The 18,753-nt window shown below is 41.9% G+C and overlaps 1 protein-coding gene across 1 annotated transcript in view; it reads right to left on the reverse strand.

Moving 5' to 3' along the window:
* Positions 1-10,845: 10,845 nt before the first annotated feature.
* The window catches only part of spon1b (spondin 1b), a 34,089-nt gene continuing 26,181 nt past the window's right edge, over positions 10,846-18,753 (reverse strand). Inside the window, exons 11-16 of the mRNA XM_079345950.1 lie at positions 18,491-18,673; positions 16,508-16,678; positions 15,599-15,766; positions 15,224-15,382; positions 13,131-13,388; positions 10,846-13,034 (exon numbers count right to left, since the gene is read on the reverse strand). Coding sequence (XP_079202076.1) covers positions 12,871-13,034; positions 13,131-13,388; positions 15,224-15,382; positions 15,599-15,766; positions 16,508-16,678; positions 18,491-18,673 — 1,103 coding nt within the window. The 3' untranslated portion in view covers positions 10,846-12,870. The remainder of the gene's footprint in view (positions 13,035-13,130; positions 13,389-15,223; positions 15,383-15,598; positions 15,767-16,507; positions 16,679-18,490; positions 18,674-18,753) is intronic.

An 18,753-nucleotide genomic window follows, 5' to 3' on the forward strand; every position in this document is an offset into this window, starting at 1 on the left:
CAGTCTTTAGGCATTCTGGCTCCTTCAAAAACAATAATTACTTGTTTATTAAATATGCCTGCATATCGTGAACGCACTCACCTACCGGAGGTATCAGTCCGCTGTTTTTGGGCAGAGAACCATGGCCTCAGATTTGAAGGTACTGAATGATCATATAGAATTATCAATCATTCCTATTTTGTGTGAAATTTGGTTAACCTGAAAAGCTTACTCACAAAGTTGTTTGTGCCATTTATCTCCTTGCCAATTTTTCAGTTGATTCACATTCAAAAGCTATAATCCATTATTAGGCATTCTTTAATCAATTAAGATAGCATGGGATATCTCGACTGGGACATGAACTAACAACTACTGTAATGTTCACAGACATGTTCACTAACACACACATGCACACAGACACACACACATTTGATGAAATGATAATTGTTCACATCTGCAAGTAAAGCAAAGCACTGTTCTCGATTCTGAGCCATCAGCAAGGAAATTCAGTTTTTGTTTCATGGCTGAAATGTTATCCTACATGAAATCAACTAGGTGCAGTCTTGATTTTATTCCCACAAAGTTTTTGAAAGTGTTTTTTAACACAGTTGGACCCAGAATCGCACCCATTGTCAACAGTTCCTTGGCAGAAGGTGTAGTTCCCTTAGTTTTTAAACATTCTGTGGTCCTTAAGGTGACGGACCTCCCTGACAAGATAAGGCTCGCAGACTCAATCAATTCTAGAGCTGAAACGATTCCTCAAATAACTCGAATAATTCGATTACAAAAATTCATCGAGGAATTTTCGCTGCCTCGAGGCTTCGTTAATTTTTTTTATTTTTTTTTTGCGTCATCAAAACTTTGGTATGAGTATAAAACACGTTTAATGTAGCTGCAGCTACCTGCTCCTCTCTCTGACACACAGACACACAGACACTTCAACACGCACACGCGCGCGCACACACGCACACGCGAGCGCGGCGCGCCCCTTTTAACTGCACACAGTTGATCCGTGATCCATACGGCCGAGTCGGGAACACGTGATCCGGTCAAACAGTCGGCTTTTCTCTGTTCACTCTCTCCGTGTTTGCAGCTAACATAACGATAGCAGCGTCCTCTCACAGTCTCTGTCATAGACGCGTCTCTGGTCTCTGTAGTCTGTGAGCGCGCTGAATGCACGCGCTGCAGGAGCAGACAGAGATACACTTTTAACAATATACAGGCTGATTATATAAAATGTCTAATGTCATCAAAGCTAAATCAAGACAGAACTTGTTTGTGGAATAATAATTTAGCAAATATATATTTAAAGTTTCTCAATTTCCTTATCTGACATAATGATTGATTCTGTGATTGATTCAACAGAACATAATGCTTTCTCAGTTAAATGTACTGTAACAGATGTGTAGGCTACACAAAACACTATTTGTTATTTCAGCCATTAAAACATGTTTGACCTGTATTTTTCATCTACCTGCCGCCTTGACCAGTGAATCAAAAAGTGAATTTGGGACCCTGTCAGTAATATGGTGAGTGTCAGCAGCTGTAGAGCAGAGGTGGTTGGCTGTAACAAGCAGGCGTTACCACGGTAACTGCAAAGAAGCAGGTTTGTAGGGACGACCCAAGACGAGTTAAAACTTAATTAAGATTTATTCGATTACTCGATTAATCGACAGGATATTCGATAGAATACTCGATTACTAAAATATTCGATAGCTGCAGCTCTAATCAATTCCTTTCAATCCCTTCTTAAAACGTACTTTTATAAATTTGCTTTAATGTGATGTTGTCTTCTTAATGTCGTTTCTGTTTTTAGCATTTTAATCTTCGTTTAATTCTTAATGTGGACTTATCTTTACTATTCCCTTTTTGCTTCTGTTGCTTTTATATACTGTATAAACATAAATATAGCACACCCAGTATACTATACTCTTTTTTTTTTTTTTTTGCCAGATTAGGCAACACAACTGAGTTCAAAGATGTTGAATTAACAAATCTAAAGCGAACTTCTTTCCTTCACTACTTAAGGATGCACGCACATCCTCAGTTCACCCTTCATCTGTCAGAAGATTTTAAGGGAAAAAGACTTCAGTCATGATAATGGGAACTGTCACAAAGTGCTTCTGCCTGAATCTCTGAAGCTAAAAGCATGGCTAATTGTTTCTCCCACTGTATGAGCTGTAACTCCATGCGCACAGCTCATCTGCTACAACCATCATTCAATATTGATTGTTAGTAGATAAGAAGCTATTGTACTTTATCCATTATTTATCATTCATTGGTATCCATTGCTCATAATATGCGGGCTGACTTCATAACAGCTTCCGTTGCACGCCTATCGAACATTTCACTTAAACACGGATTCAGATTTTACATCGGCAAAAAAATTAGGTAATATATGAAACTGCAGGTCCAAAAGTTAATTAGTTTAGTAAGTAAGTAAATGATCCAGAGACAACCGGTAACAACACGCACCTTCAGAAAGTGGTCTCCTGAGGCAGAGGAGGCGCTCAGAGACTGTTTTGAGACCACTGACTGGAGTGCCCTGCAAGAGACCCATGGGGATGACATTGAGGGGGTCACACACTGCACAACTGACTACATGAACTTCTGTATGGACGTTGTGGTTCCCACTAAAACTGTGCGCTGCTTCCCGAACAACAAGCCCTGGATCACCAGCGATGTCAAGGAGATCCTTAACAGGAAGAAAAGGGCATTCAAGGAGGGAGACCAGGCAGAGCTGAAGCGTGTGCAGGGGGAACTCAAGGTCAGACTCCGAGAGGCAAAGGAGGATTACAGAAGGAAGGTAGAGCAGAAGCTGCAGCCAAACAACATGAGGGAGGTCTGGGAGGGCATGAAAACCATCACAGGCTGCAAGAAGAAAAACAACAACGCAGAAGACGGGGACCCTGAGAGAGCAAACCAGCTCAACCTGTTTTTTAACAGGTATGACATCCCCGTCACTGCAGCCAGTGCCTGTCCCCCCAGCACCCCTCTACACACCCCCTCCCCCCCTCTCACTCCCCCCAACACCTCCACCAGGACAGACACAACCTCCAGTGACAATCCATCTCCTATCCCCCCTCCCCCCCACCATCACCAGAGACCAGGTTAGAAAGGAGCTGAAGAGACTCCGCCCCAGGAAGGCAGCAGGCCCGGACAAGGTGTGTCCCAGGATGCTAAAGGCCTGCTCTGCTGAGCTGGGGGAGCCACTTCAGCACATCTTCAACATGAGCCTTCACCCCAGTGAGCCAGGAGACTTTAGACCAATCGCTCTGACATCCCACGTTATGAAGACCTTCGAATGGCTGCTGCTCCAACACCTCAGACCTCAGGTCCAACACGCACAGGATCCCCTGCAGTTTGCATACCAGGCAAAGGTGGGCGTGGACGATGCCATCCTCTATCTTCTACACAGGGCTTACTCTCATCTGGACAAAGGGAGCAGCGTGATGAGAATCATGTTCTTTGATTTCTCAAGCGCTTTCGACACCATCCATTCCCTCCTACTGAGAGACAAGCTGACCGAGATGAGGGTGGACTCGTACCTGGTGAGGTGGATCACGGACTACCTCACAGAGAGACCACAGTACGTCAGACTGAAGGACTGCACATCTGACACTGGTCAGCAGCACCGGAGCACCACAGGGGACTGTGCTCTCCCCTGTCCTGTTCACCCTGTACACCTCTGACTTCCAGTATAACTCTGAGCTCTGCCACATGCAGAAATACTCGGACGACACTGCGATAGTTGGTTGTGTCAGGGATGGACAGGAGGAGGAGTACAGGAGCCTGATCGAGGACTTTGTGACGTGGTGCAGTGACAACCATCTGCAGCTAAACACCTCCAAGACCAAGGAGATGGTGGTGGACTTCCGAAGGAACAAACCACATCGAGAACCTGTTTCCATCGGGGGGGTCGACGTGGAGGTGGTCAGGACCTACGGGTATCTGGGGCTGCAGCTGGATGACAAGCTGGACTGGTCGCCTAACATGGACACTACCTGCAGGAAGGGACAGAGTCGTCTGTACTTCCTGAGAAGGCTTGGGTCCTTCAACATCTGCAAAAAGCTGCTGCAGATGTTCTACCAGTCTGTGGTGTCCAGGGTATTGTAACCGATGTCTTGTATTGTAACCAATGTCTTGTGTCCTGCCTGTCTGTATACTGCTACTGGATGCCCTGAATTTCCCTCGGGATCAATAAAGTATCTATCTATCTATCTATCTATCTATCTATCTATCTATCTATCTATCTATCTATCTATCTATCTATCTATCTATCTATCTATCTATCTATCTATCTATCTATCTATCTATCTATCTATCTATCTATCTATCTATCTATCTATCTATAGTGCACAACATAGAACTCAAGAGTCTAGCCTAACCACCATTACTAATGCAATGACATTTTCTGCCTTTATGTAAAAAATGTTGTTTTGATGATGCATGCAACTAAGGAGTTTTAAATCAACTAAGTTTTTTTTTCAATTAAGTCTCTCAACCGGAAGGCCGAGGGTTCATCTCCAATGTGTTCGTGCGCTACTTCTCCGAATTGCTCCCCCTGCTGCGTCAGGGGCATGTGAGTGTGTATGAATGGAATTAGTCACCTCTGATGGTCTACAAACATAGCATGGGAGTGAATGGGTAGGTTTGATATGCGGTGTAAAAGCGCTTTGCGTTGTCAGAGGTAGAGTCCAATTATCATCTGATGTGGAAAAGCAGAGCCAATGCAGAAGAGAAAAAATAAAAGTTCAGAATGTCCACTTCAGAACTGCTAAATCCCCAGAAGTCCTATCAAAAGCCATGTTAAAATACATGATAACAGAAGTAAGTGCTTCTAGCTTGGTTAAAAAAAAACTTTGTTTTGAAAAGCTCATTTGTATCTGAAGAGGTTTTTTGCTTTATAACTCACCTTTGACTTTAATTAAGGATTAGAGTTCTGCTTTGTGCTATAGCTCTTCTGACTGATCAGAGCTTGGACCCAGACGCACGACTTAGAGACAGGTATACAATGTAACAATTTTCTTTTAATGAACAAATGTCCTCGCTCTCCTGTGAGCGGTGCAGTGAGTTCTTAAGTCCAAACGCGACTTCGGTAAAGTTGATCCGGGAAAGCCGAATCTGTGAATAACAGTTGAGTGTTGTTGAAACAGAAGGAAAAACACGAGGAGAATGAGTACGAGAAAACCATACGTTCACTAAGAAACATACTGTAGCGTCCGTCGGGACGTTAAAGAACGACGAGAGCGTTCAAATAACAGCTTTTAATAAACCGGTCACTGTCGGCCGTGACCACGCCGTTTACAGCAGAGAACAACACACAATTTGCCGCAACAATCCAACTCTTTCATCCTGGGTTCTCTCATACAGCCGCTCAACACGTTCTCCCTGGTGCATTCACTGACTCTCTACATAATCGGAATTATGAACACATTAGCAACTTCTGTCTTTGCAACATGAACCGTTACACTGTCTCCCCCTTACTGAATCCCTCGCCCCGAGGGATCACAAACAAAGTCCCTGAGGTGACCCGGGGCCTTTTCTGTCTCTGGGGCCGAGTCATCACCCCTGCAGCATCCTGCTGCTGTGCAGGAGGTGAGCCCAGGGGTGGTGACGTCCCACCTCTCCGAGGGGATGTCAGGGTCCTGGGGTGTTTAAGTGGCCACGCATCCCCTCTGTATGGGGCCAACCTGTGAAGAGCCACTCATCTCCCTCTAGGGGGCAGCTGGACCCTATACACGACCTCCCCCAACCTCTCTAACACCTCACAGGGCCCCACCCAATGACCGACTAATTTTGGACACCGTCCTTTCTTCCTTTTTGGGGTGTACACCCACACCAAGTCACCTGCCCTGAAGTCCTTCCCCCTGGACCTCAGGTTGTAGTTTCGTTTTTGCCTTATCCCTGCTTTTCCAAGCTGGTCACGGGCAAAAGCATGACCTGACCCCACCCTATCCTGGAGCCTCCTGGCGTATTCCGGCCCTGGCGGAACTGCTGGTGTGTCCATCTCCATCGGGGCTCCCACAGCCAGTTGTTGAAGCCGGGCGCGGGACAGGTCGGGGGGGCCTTTACGCGATGTGCAGAGGTCACAGCGGTGGCAAAAGTCCACCACGTCCCGTCTGAGCTGGCCCCAGTAAAAACTCTGCTGCACTCGGCGAAGGGTTTTTGAGACTCCAAAATGCCCCGCTCCAGCCGTGCCAAGACAGGCTTTTAGCACACTTCTCTTAGAGCTCTGGGGACCACCACCTGCCACCTCTTCTCTCCTGTAGCTGGCACTTTCCAGGCTCTCTGAGGCCCCGTTTACACGGAGACGCTGTGACAGAAACGCATCGAAACGACTCCACTCCGGATTCGAAGTACAGACCGTCTACACGGCAGTCTTGCCTGAGTGAAAACAATGTAGTTCTCACGCCCGGCCAGTAGTGGGCAGTGGAACTTTACAATGCGAAGCACGCGACACTCACCAGTACAACCACTTCCTCCACAACATCCTCTTTAGCGGCTAGTTCTCCCAAGTCTTACCCAAATGCTGCGTATGGGTAAGCGCCCTGCGCTTGGGTAAAGGTTGAACAATTTGCCGCAAGTGTTCGATGCTCTTTCGGCGGCGACATACACGATGTATCATATCAAGGTTCTGTTTATACAACGCGAATAGCTGCTGAAGCACATAGCACAAGCGAATTCGCCGCCACTGTTGTTTATGTTTGTTCTCGACTACTGCGCATGTCCAAATGTATGGGGGGAGATGTGGTGAGGTCATCGCAGCCAGAGAGTCCGCTCCGTTTCGTTCACATGGCTGCGATATGCCCCCTGTATTCGTTTCGCTCCACTCTGGAGGTCGAATTCAAAAGCTTGCGTTTTCACCCCCGTGAAACACTGACGCCGTGTGAACGAAAGGCCGCCTCAACTGTTTCGTTTTACTGTCACATCGTCTCCGTGTAAACAGGGCCTGAAGCAAACCGTCCTTAAGTCGAAGAGCTGAAAACTTCTTGTAGAGCCCCTTCATGGCAGGGGAGCACACGGCGATCTCATTCCGATATGGCCTCCTTCCGGACTCCACCCACAACAGCACTGGTCGGAGATCGGCATCTTGCTCTTGATGCACTCTCCATTCTGATGACCCAAAAATAAGGCTGAACGATTTTAGGAAAAGATTGTTCTGGCAGAAATTGCAATTTTCGATTTTTATCACGATTTTTTTTTTCAAATCAAGCTTGTGCAATGTTCTCAATGTACAGTAACATTTACAAACATGTTCCTAAATTACATCATACCAGTTATAACTTTAAATGCCAGAACTCTAACTTAATAGATCAAAATTAAGAATTAATTTCAGATTTATTTATTAAGAAGAAACACACAGACAGTGTGATGTTCTTGTTATAGTGTCAGTTTGACAGAAATCTAGTCATAAGTGTTGATATATTTTGTGCCTTTGGTGTTGCCGTAGGTGACTTAGTTCACAGAAGTTATGCAACAAGAGAAGCCAACAATGTCTCCATATTTTCTTCGAGCCATACGGCCAAAACATTTGCCTGTGAGCGTCATTTCATGTTCAGATCTTGCATTGTTTCTTTTGAGTATGTTAAATAAGTTTACGTGAGACAACAATTGACACATTTGCGATGCTAACCGCTAGCACTCCTATTCAAAATCTAATAGACATTAGCATCAAGCTAGCGGACTTTTCGGTTATTTAGCATATTATAAGATGAATAACTTACGTTTTGATGTCTGTTTAGTTTTACAGTACTTCCTTTATTAAAGACTGGACAAAGAAACTTCATCTTCTTTATTGGAGGAAACCTGTTAGCTATCTGTCGAGCTGTGTATCAGGCTAAAGAAGTCACGCACACACGCAGGGGCAGAATAGACGGCGTGTCTGTGTAGGTTAGTGGACAACAATTCCTGGGTCAGTCGGGACTGCCAAAAACCGTGGCTTTGGCGATCATCGCGTTTTTTGAAATAGCGATTTCGATCAGAAAATGATAAATCGTTCAGCCTTACCCAACAATCTGCACTGCTCTGCAGACCAGTCCATCCTCGCCAAGCACAGGGTTGTGCCCTTCTTCAGTGCAGAGCTCCACCTCCCGAGCCACTGTAGGCTCCAACCATGTCCCGGCTGGGATCACATCCGGTCTCACCAGCGTCGCAGTGGGGCCCGTATCAACAAGGGCTATGCGCTGGGTCTCTGCCAGGGTAATAGGGAAATGCAGGACACAGGGGCAAGGGTCTGTATCGTCCCGTCTACGCAGACCCTGGGCCGTTTCCCTGATCACCAGCACGCCTAGGGCACCTCATGCTGAAGTGGCCAACCTGACCACACACCCAACAGACAGGAGGACTGCGACGAGGGCGGGTGTCGTTGCGTAGTGGTTGCAGCGACACGGCCCGGACTAGTTCAGTCAACTCCGTGGCCCAAGCCGGCTTTTCCCGACCAGGATCCACTTGAACCACAGATCTCACAGCGGGTCCAGTCATCGTGGTCACATCCCGCGGGCCTTCCAATAATCTCCCTCTCCAACACCAGTTCCAGCGCACCCTGCAGGGTGCGGGGGTGCAAACTGGTCCCGGGCTAGCTCACTCTGTACATCAGCAGGCATATGGGCGTATGCTCGCCAGCATCTCTATGCCATTAGCCAGCAAACGAAGCGGCTCCCCCGGCCGCCTCTGTCGATTAGACAGCTCAGAACGAAGAACCCCAGGCTGGCCGCACTGCCCAAAACGCCGCTACAGGGCACCCACTAAAGCCCCGTAGTCATCCCTCTCAGCCAGACTAAGCAGCAACAAGCATGCTAGCGCGTCATCAGTGAGGCAAAGGGCAAGCTGCAGTGCCTTATCCGCCTCAGACCAGCCCATGGCACGTGCCAGCAGCTCAAAATGGGCATGGAAGGCAACCCAGTCCACCTTACTTTGGCGTTTTCACCTGGAGCCGGCTCATGGGGGTACCGCCATGCACGTTCCAGGCGCCAGCGTGCTCCTACCCAACCTGAAGAGCCGAACCTGGCATCGGTAGCTAGCCTCCTGGCTGATTGTCTCAGGCGCTCCATGTGGTCCGCATGACGGCTCCACATATCGCCGTAGTCGCTGTCCGTCACCTCCTCCTTTATTTTTGGCCGGTACACTCTCGCTGGGAAGCCATACCGTCGGCATGCTGCATAGCTGTGGCTAACACTAGCGGCTAATTAACTCCGTAGCTTTACTTCTGACACCAATGTAGCATCCGTCCAGACGTTAAAGAACGACGAGAGCGTTCAAATAACAGCTTTTAATAAACCGGTCACTGTTGGCTGTGACCACGCCGTTTACAGCAGAGAACAACACACAACTTGCCGCAACAATCCAACTCTCTCATCCCGCGTTCTCTCATACAGCCGCTCAAAAAGTTCTCCCTGGTGCATTCACTGACTCTCTACATAATCGGAATTATGAACACATTAGCAACTACTGTCTTTGCAACAAGAACCGTTACAATACTAAGAGTCAAGATTCGACAACAATCACAATACCACTGGAGTAGTCAATAATTCGGCTAGGAGTGAAGGGCAAGTCCTGAGATGTCCACTACACCTTCGCCCTATCCATTACCCCTCCATTCGCACGTCCACGCGGAGGGCCCGCCATATTAAGTCCGTATCAAACCACTTAGCAGGGAGTGGTAGTGGGCCATAAAACCCAGTCAATGGGGATTTTGAATGGGTTTGTGTTTAGACGCCTGAAATAAGGTCTGTGGTTAACACAAGCTGAAGAGATGTTGATGTTTTGTTAGACGAGCTAAACAACGTTAAGTAAGACCCCATTTGTGAATTTTAAAGTTTTTACGTGAACTTTAAACAGCGGTTGCTAACGAGTAGATAACTGAAACTACAGTGGTTGTTGCAGACATTACACGTCATCACACCGGGAACTCTATCTCTAATCCTCCTTACAGCCTCTAGTCATGTTTTACAGTGTTCTTGCAAATATTAGGTTAATAAACGACTTATTAAGCTAACGTTTAGCTATCTTGTCAAATCCGCTGATTAGATTGATGAATCATAACGGCCGTGACGTCATTTTAAAGCGACCGCGGTGTAGTTCGCTAGCGCATAACGTTAGCTTTTTACTTCTCTCGGATGCATTAACTCTTCAAACTTCATATAAATGATGTTAATCTGTAAAGATTATCCCACTGAACTAAACAGCGACGCATCAGAAACATGTGTTTGACACAGACCTTATTTTCTGCAATGATCCAAAATCCAATTCAAAAATCCCATAGGCAAATTTCCGAAGGAACCACCGGCGCCATTTTTTCGGGTTGGCCTACAAAAATACGTCATTACTACACCAGTCTATACTGGTGGTGGTTGAACAGTTGATGAGGTGCCAAGCCTACTGCTGATTACAGAGCCTAGGGGAATGAGACAAAGGAGGAGCAAGACAAACAGGGAGAAATAGACAACACACAGGTGGCAGGGCACTCTACAGGACTGAATCATAACAGAAACTTGAATAAAAACTACGTAGCCTTAATTCATTAATTAAATCAATCAGAAATAGTTATTTCTTCTCTATTCGCTTCCTGAACAACTTTGATTTCATTTAGGTTACATGTTTTTCATTCTTCTATCGCCATCTTGTGGATTGACTTTGTAAGTACATGGTCAAAAGTACTGTTTGGAAGCTGTTGAGGCTACAAAAAAACTTCAGCTCAGTTATTTTATGGATATTTTATTTAATCCTTTCACATGCTTGGAAATGATACTACTAATGATAATACTTGTAATAAGAATCATATGTGGAAAGTGTACTAAATTTTACCAACATAATTAAACAGCCTTTATTTTTCTTTGCTTGTTAGATAAGGCAGCATTTGAAAATGAGTCAACTGATGTCATGAGTTTTACATTCATATTAATTTTTATTGGAAAAATTATTCCAAAAATAGCTCTAAAAAACTAGCCAGTGAAGCAGAGCTAATACAAAAAAAAAAAAATCAAAAAATCACAGAAGATGTCCAAAATTACAAAGAAGAAAAGGCTATAAAGTAAAGGAAATATAACTTTGAAGATGAAACAGTTAAGAAAGTCACTGCTAATTCTAAAACAGAGACTACAGATCTCTCTTAATGACAGTACAGAGAAACACAAATTTAAAACACAAAATAACAACTATATGAAAAGCTATATTGGTACAAGGGTTCCAATAACAGGCTACAGTACTGTTTTTTAAAAATACTGTGAACACATTTGCAAAGTTTTCCATGGAGCCTCTGTTGCAATCTCAACTTTGCAGCAGTGGTGCACAGCTGATGTTTAAAGACATGACACTGAAAAAACAGATCACCACAGCGGATACATAAAGGCTAATATTAACAGTACAAAAAATTTCCCTTAAAATGTTTCTCTTATATAAGAAAAGTGGTTTTTCGTACTAGTTTTAGTTGCAATTCAAAGTATCGGTTATATACTAATTAGACTTTTTAGAATTTAGAATTTCTGGGTTATGTCTAACAAAAAATGAGACTGTCCTTTTTAAAAACTTGCCAGTTTTAAGTATTAGTTCTGGGTTGACAGTTAATCAGTTATTTTTTTCTTTTCTTCAAAATCATTATTCTATCATATATTCAGTTATATATAATTTCATTATTGCAGTAAAAAAGTTTTGTTCCAAAGTAATATTTTTGTAAGTAAAGAGCTTTTTCATGTCTTCAAAGTTAAAAGCTTTCCCCCTTTTATTAATTGTACACAGTGTCTTAAAGAGGTTTGGGGGCTGGGGAAATTCAAAAAGCATTGTTGGCTAGGCTGGAATTGTGCAGTGATTTTCTGCCATTACTGCTCCACTTATGGAGAAAAGCAAGTAGTTTAGTGGTACGTGGGTATGAAATGTATCAAATGGAATTATTAGAATTACTGTAAGTATAGACTTTCACATATACAAAATTGTTAGGAATAACCTGCAGTACATCTTACCAGTGACCCATACACATCCATCTTCTCTCTTTAGCTCATAATTGAATTTAAATCATTGTTGCATTCTTTGTTGTTGTTTTTTAATTCATATTATCTGTCTACCTCACAAGCTTATAGGTGTTTTTTGTTCCTTTTATGTAATAGTAGTATTGCTAGCTTAAAGTAAGGGAACCATAACCCAAAAGGGCTGTTATACCAAATAAACACAGAAGATATGAGAGACCCAGTTTGACTGTGAGATATGAACATCTCTGAACATTTATACCTACAGCATGATTGATATCTTTTTATGATCCAAACTTAAACTGGAGTTTTCCCCCTGCCTGACTGAACAAACAAACATTTCAGCTGGCCACTGCAGGCTGGCAAACAATTATGACTTGGTTTAGAAAAATACTTCTAAACTAGATGAGGATATTTTATGCAGTAGTGGTATGTAAAGGGTAGACTCTTAAATGGTATAAATAATGTTGGGAAGGCATCTTTGTATCAGGAGAGTAAGAAGTAATCACAGGCAATATCTTAAGTTCCTGTGCAGCTATTTTTCTTGGAATGAAAAGATTTTTGTGAGAAGTTCACTGCAAACGCAATCAAGCTTGATAACAAACCATCTGTAGTTAGTTTTTTTAATAGAAAATCGCTCAAAAGTTGTTTTCATTGCAGAACACACCATTTCCACCTAAATTCGAGCATTACTGTCTACAGAAAAATGTAACAAAAACTTACAATTGCTTTACTAAACACTATATTATACATCGCTCTTTTTAAAACTCTTTCACAGATTCATTTTCTAAAGGTCCAGTAAAACCCACAATCTTCCCTGACATCTCACCTCCCTGCACATAGAGGTCATTTAAAAAACAAACAAAATGTATTTAAAACTCATGGACATATGCAGCTGTTGCCTCTCCTCCTCTCCATCTCAGTCGTGTTGCTAGCAGGGATGAACGTTACAAGCACGGATCTCCTTTCGGTCTTTACAGCTTGCCATCAAGGTACCTTTACCTCTTTTCTTTGCCATCATGAAACGTTCCTGGATTCCCCCTCCACATGGTTTGGTGCAGTCCGTCCAGCTGGTCCATGGCTGTAGCCTACAACCTATTAGGGAAAAAAACAATGGATAACACCTCAGTTTTGATCTCATTTATTAGCTGTTTTAATAATAATACATTAAAACACATCCTTCTCGCCAACCTAGCTGCTCCTCGACAGCTGCATCTCTTCCCTGTTTTCCACGCCTCCTTCTATTTCCTCCACCTCCTCCTTTCTCCTCCCTTGTTTTTGTTCGGCACTTTCTGATCTTGCATTTCTTCCTCTGGATTGTCTCTGGACAAACACTCCCCCCGAACTGGGGCTCCAGTTTGATCATACGGGTTCGAATTGTGTGTCCTTTTCCACAGGACTTGTTGCACTCTGACCACTCTGACCACTCAGACACCATACAGTCAACAGCTGAAAGGATAAACAGAAGTTTGGAAACAAGAGGACATATCAGAAAAATAAGCAGGAAGCAGTGACAGACAATAACATTTGAGGCTGATAGACAAAGTGTAATAATCAGTTACAATCAACTTTAAGAAGGCAGAATAGAAATTAGTTGACTGGCCTAAACACGGTCGATGACAATAGACACTAGCACCCAGGGACATGAGGAGGATTTTAGAAGGACAGGGGCAAAACTCATGAAAGTGCATTTTTCTTACTAGTTCCATTAGTCAACGCTCTAAAAGAATAATTTTGTTACATAGTCAAAGGAAAGCGGCTGTTGAAATTATCATTTTCATTATTATAAAATAAGGAATGTAAAAATACACAATGTTAAAAAACAACATAACTGAGGATATAACATAATACAAACTATATTGCATAACAGAAATCCAACAGAGAGCTGAATATATGATTTGATCCTAACATATTTCGCATCATGTGTTTTTTCCTGCTGAGAATAGTCTAGAGGATTCTTCCATATAGTTAGGCAGATAACCATAACAATCGTGCATTTTGTGATAAAAGCATGAAATTTGGTAACCTTATAGCCAAAGGCATTCTGAAAATAATGGGATATATCTTTAATTTTTAATATGGCGGCCATGGCAGCCATTTTTCAAAATTGCCATCTCTTATTAGTGTTTTCTTATGTGTGATAGATTCAAATAAGATACTGAGGATAAATTTGTTAAATCTATTAATCATTCCATTATGAATTTACTTTTGCATGCACCCCATCACCCCCGATTCGGAAAAATTCAAGATGCCTGCCATTTCAGCTGGTATTTGGACTAGTCAGCTACTGATGACTTTGATGTGGGATGTTACATTTTTTGTAGATGCAGATTTTCAAATAAGGATATTAAATTTGATTGGATACTTCCATCTACCTCACAGTTAAATATGAATAGTGTTACTAATTCAAGTAATAGAGTGGTTGTCAAAACACAGCCAGGGCATACTGGTGACACCACTGCTGTGAAACTCAGCATGGGGTTCAGTGTCAGCTAAATACACTCTGCTTTATAATGCCATGGATTCTGTCATTAGCCCCACATCCTATTAATATTGTAGTTTGCAAATAGATGTTAGATGGCCGCACCTGAAGGAACTAACTTGTTTTTTCCAGTCAAAGCGAGTGGAAAAAGGGAAGCCATTTTTAGAAAACTCATCAAAATGTTTAAGGTCATCAGGTCAAAATTGTTACATTTTCATTAAAAAAAAAAAAGTTTGCAAAATGGCTCAAGGAAATCCCCTTGACATTTTAAAAAATGTCTCCCCATCAACACTTTTTTTTTTTTGCATATTTATCATGTGAGACCTACATAAAATCCTCTTACATCTATGGTAAACATTTTAAAGAAAGTACAACATGTTTTTTGGAATGCAAAAAAAATGGCTCAAAGTGATTCAAATTCGGGTTTCACAGGTTACCTATTTGAACAAACTCCTAAAGCGTATATCCGATTAAATGCAAACTCAGTGTCAGTGTGTTCTAGACATGTTGAAGATCTCAGCTTGTTAGTGTTATATTTCTTGATTATTGTTAGCTCACAGTACACATTTTTTGATACAATAAATGTGACATAATTCTCAAATGTTCACCTCCAATCAAATGGTTTTTTTTTCATTAAGATTCCTGTTAGCTTCTGTTTTAAACAGTAGCTACTCAAAAACTAACAAATATATCAATGAGTAAAAGGTAATACTAAACTAATTAGACCAAGGTGGTGAAAGAATACATTAGTCTACACATTTTTGGTAAAGGAGAGCAGCAGTTTTGTTCTTGAGCTACTCACGGCACTCAGGTAGCATGCACTTCTCTGTTTGCTCCAGCTCCTCGGTGCACTCTGCAGGATCAGACTTCAACATCCTCTGACGTGTGCGTATGCCCCGACCGCAAGTAACACTACACACACTCCAGTCGGACCAAGGTGACAGCATGCATGGGATGGTGTCTGCAAGAGTGTAACATGCACCACAGAGAGTACTTTAGCAACTTTAACTGTCTATTAATATCTGACCTACGTAACACTCGTACCAAATATTTCTCATCAGTCAATTCAGCCAAACATGTACAAAAAAACAAATAACAAATGTATAATAATGTGGGGTATTTAAAGTATTACCACAATGGAATTTAAAAGAAAGAACATGAATATTTGGTAACTTACGGCATTCTGGCATCATACACTTCTCCACTTCAGCTATCTCTGTCTTACACATTGATCCATCTATAGGTGGCATCTTCACCATGCGCTCACGTCTCTTCATACCTAGCCCACAGGTGGCGCTGCAGGGGTCCCACTCGCCCCACTCAGTCACCACACAGCTGCTGGGTGCTGTGGAAAGGACAAATACCAAGACGGCAATTTAGACTAATACTGTCGCTCAGTAATTCCATCACAGGGAGATCCAGTTTTAGCTTTGGTGGTTTGAAGTTAGAGCTTAATTTCAGAAAAATCTTATTATCATAATTGTTCATAGCACATATCAAAGGAGTCATTTTCCACCAAAATATTGTCTCAAGTTATGAGGGTTCGTCCATGACTGAAGACGTTTCTCCACAGCTGGAAAGGCATTTCGCAACTTATGTAAAAGTGGAACTCATTTAGTATAAAATAAACTCATATGTAGTTTTTTTTAAGTAAGGGTATTTTAAATTGAATTAAAAACAAAAATGTAAAATGTAAATTTTCCAAAAATTCACTTGGGTAAATGTACTTGGTACTTTACCAAATATATGGTCTTTAATGATTAAAAAATAAGAACATGCTCTGTAGTTCTGGCCATCTAAGGAAAACTTGATCTTCTGCATCATACACTTGTGCAGAGTGCATCATTCCAGAGCTGAACATCATCAAAAACCTGCAAACCAAACAACTACAGATAATGTGATAGTTCAACTCAATAAAAAATGTCATGATTAACATGAAACAGACAGCTTCTCAATCCAAATGTACAAATGGGTTTACTTTGTCATGCTGTCAATTATTAAATAAAAAAAGATATGAACTTTTTTTGTTATTATTATTATTTCTCTATAAAAACATCCACATGGCGTGAAATAAGGAAGAACTTACAGCATTCATCATTGACCACACACTTTTCTGTCTCCTCAGAGTTTAGCTGGCAAAGTGAACCATCCTCGGGATACTGTTTGACATACCGCTCCCTAGACCTCATCCCCATACCACAGGAAACACTGCAGGCTGACCAGCTGATCCACTCTGACATCATACACGTCGATGGCTCTGTCCAGCAAGAAAGCAAATATGGTAAAATGGTAATGGTAAAATATGGTCATTTTTCTCTCTTTGTTATATCAAGATTAGGAAATGTTAAATGCCGAACATGTTAAATGTCTAAACTTGAGCTGGCTTGTTTTTAGGGATCGCCTTATTGCAAACAGCAAGGGTAGCTTAACTTTTTGAGTTACCTTTTATTAACTGAACTATTAAATGAAGCTTATTTTGGTCATAAAACTGTTTTCTTCTGTGTACTAATACCAAGACCTCAGTTACCACAATCAATTTATATAAAGGGGTTGTGTTGTTGTATTCCCTTAAAAGAGGGGCTGAGATCAAAAGAGAACACAAACAAAAGGACTGATAGTTGAAAGATTAAGTTCAGGGGTGTCCGTTTAGCTAAATTGATACAGTGTTAGGCCCACTGGGCAGCTGTGGTTCAGTGATGGTCCTTGAGACAATTCTATTGGACAGGGACATTGCATACAGTATTAATAAATATTTCTGTAAATGTTTCCACCCATATTGGCCAGATTTTATAAAAGCCACCAAAAAAATAGATATATTATAACAGTAATGAAGCAGACAAGTAAGTAGCCACAGGTGAAAATACATAAACCATAAAAGACAAACAAGAGGCAGCACAGAATATTATGAGAAAATATATAAAACATGTAGGATACGCATCAAGCAGATCTTGGTTAATATTAAAAATACATAAAACATGCAGGACAGACCTGGAACAGTATTGAACATACAAAATGAAACAGGTATTAGTAAATGCACGTATCCGAAAACCCTTTAAACTAAAAGTTACATGCACACAACAGGACAACATTTAACATGATTATACAAATAACACGTACAAATTACACAAGACCACATATACATCGAGTGAGCTCGATGTATATGTGAAGCTCACCTCAACAGACGACTAAAGCATGCAGACCACAGTAATCACAAACACAGGACATGTTCAACAACAACCGGACACAAGATGGCAGCAGTGAGCGGAACAGGTTTACTGCTGACAGATGTGGTGATTACTTTGCTAGTGTTTCAAATGTGAACTACATAACTGGTATGTGTTGAGCTCTATGATAAATGTTGGGATGTTGTTTCATTCACGTGAGGCTTTAAGAGAAAAGGTTGACTGAAAAAAAGCACACTTAAGGGAAAAACCCAGTTGCCTCTTGAGACTGCAATAATATCAGTCAGTTTCTATGAAGAACAGACTGTGGACCACATTGCAGACAATTGGGGAGCAACCACAAATTGAAGAATTTAACAGTGTTTTTTGCAGAAGAATTCAATCAATAGTTTGTGCTAATATTTATTTATTTCACAAATAGGGTTTCTAAGGGTTTGTATCCTGCTCACTCTGTCGGGGTTATTTTCTGCTGTAACGTCCACTCACTATACATTATCCATGTGTACTATACCGTACACTGAAGAGCCATTATTAGCTATAAATGGCATGCTTATAGTTGATTATTAGTCTACTCTTTTCTCAGTCATAACTTTAAATGATCAATCACAGCAAATGCTGTGCAGTGTATTATAGAATTTGGTAACCATCAATCAAAGATTAGTGAAGAGTCTGTGGTGTATAAATGTGTAAGATTGGCTTATTTGTGGCCTTAATCACCAATCATCAAGATCTGGTGGAGACATAAAAAGTGTAGCTTCAGTGTATTTTAGGTCTGGAGAGTATTGATGCTTTTTGTCTTAAGTTCCTGTCACATCAAGCCGATTCAATGAGTAAAATGTGACAGACCGACCAACCAACTTTTGGTACATTTGTACATTAATTTTTACCCTCTATACTGCATCCTGGTCCCATGCAGGGCTGAAAGTCTTGGGTATGTGGACATGGCACGCTGCGGTCAAGCTGGGCCTTCAGCATCCTCTGCCTCATCCTACGTCCTTTTTCACACGTAGCACTGCTGCATGCTGACCAGGGGGACCAAGCTGAGTAGATACATGTCTCTGGTGTGTCATCTTAAAAAAAAAACACACACACAAGAATATTTGGATAAGGAAGGATAATAATTATTTTCAAACATTTGGCTCCTTTCATT

Source organism: Symphodus melops (assembly GCF_947650265.1).
Source record: "Symphodus melops genome assembly, chromosome: 6".
Lineage (NCBI taxonomy): Eukaryota > Metazoa > Chordata > Actinopteri > Labriformes > Labridae > Symphodus > Symphodus melops.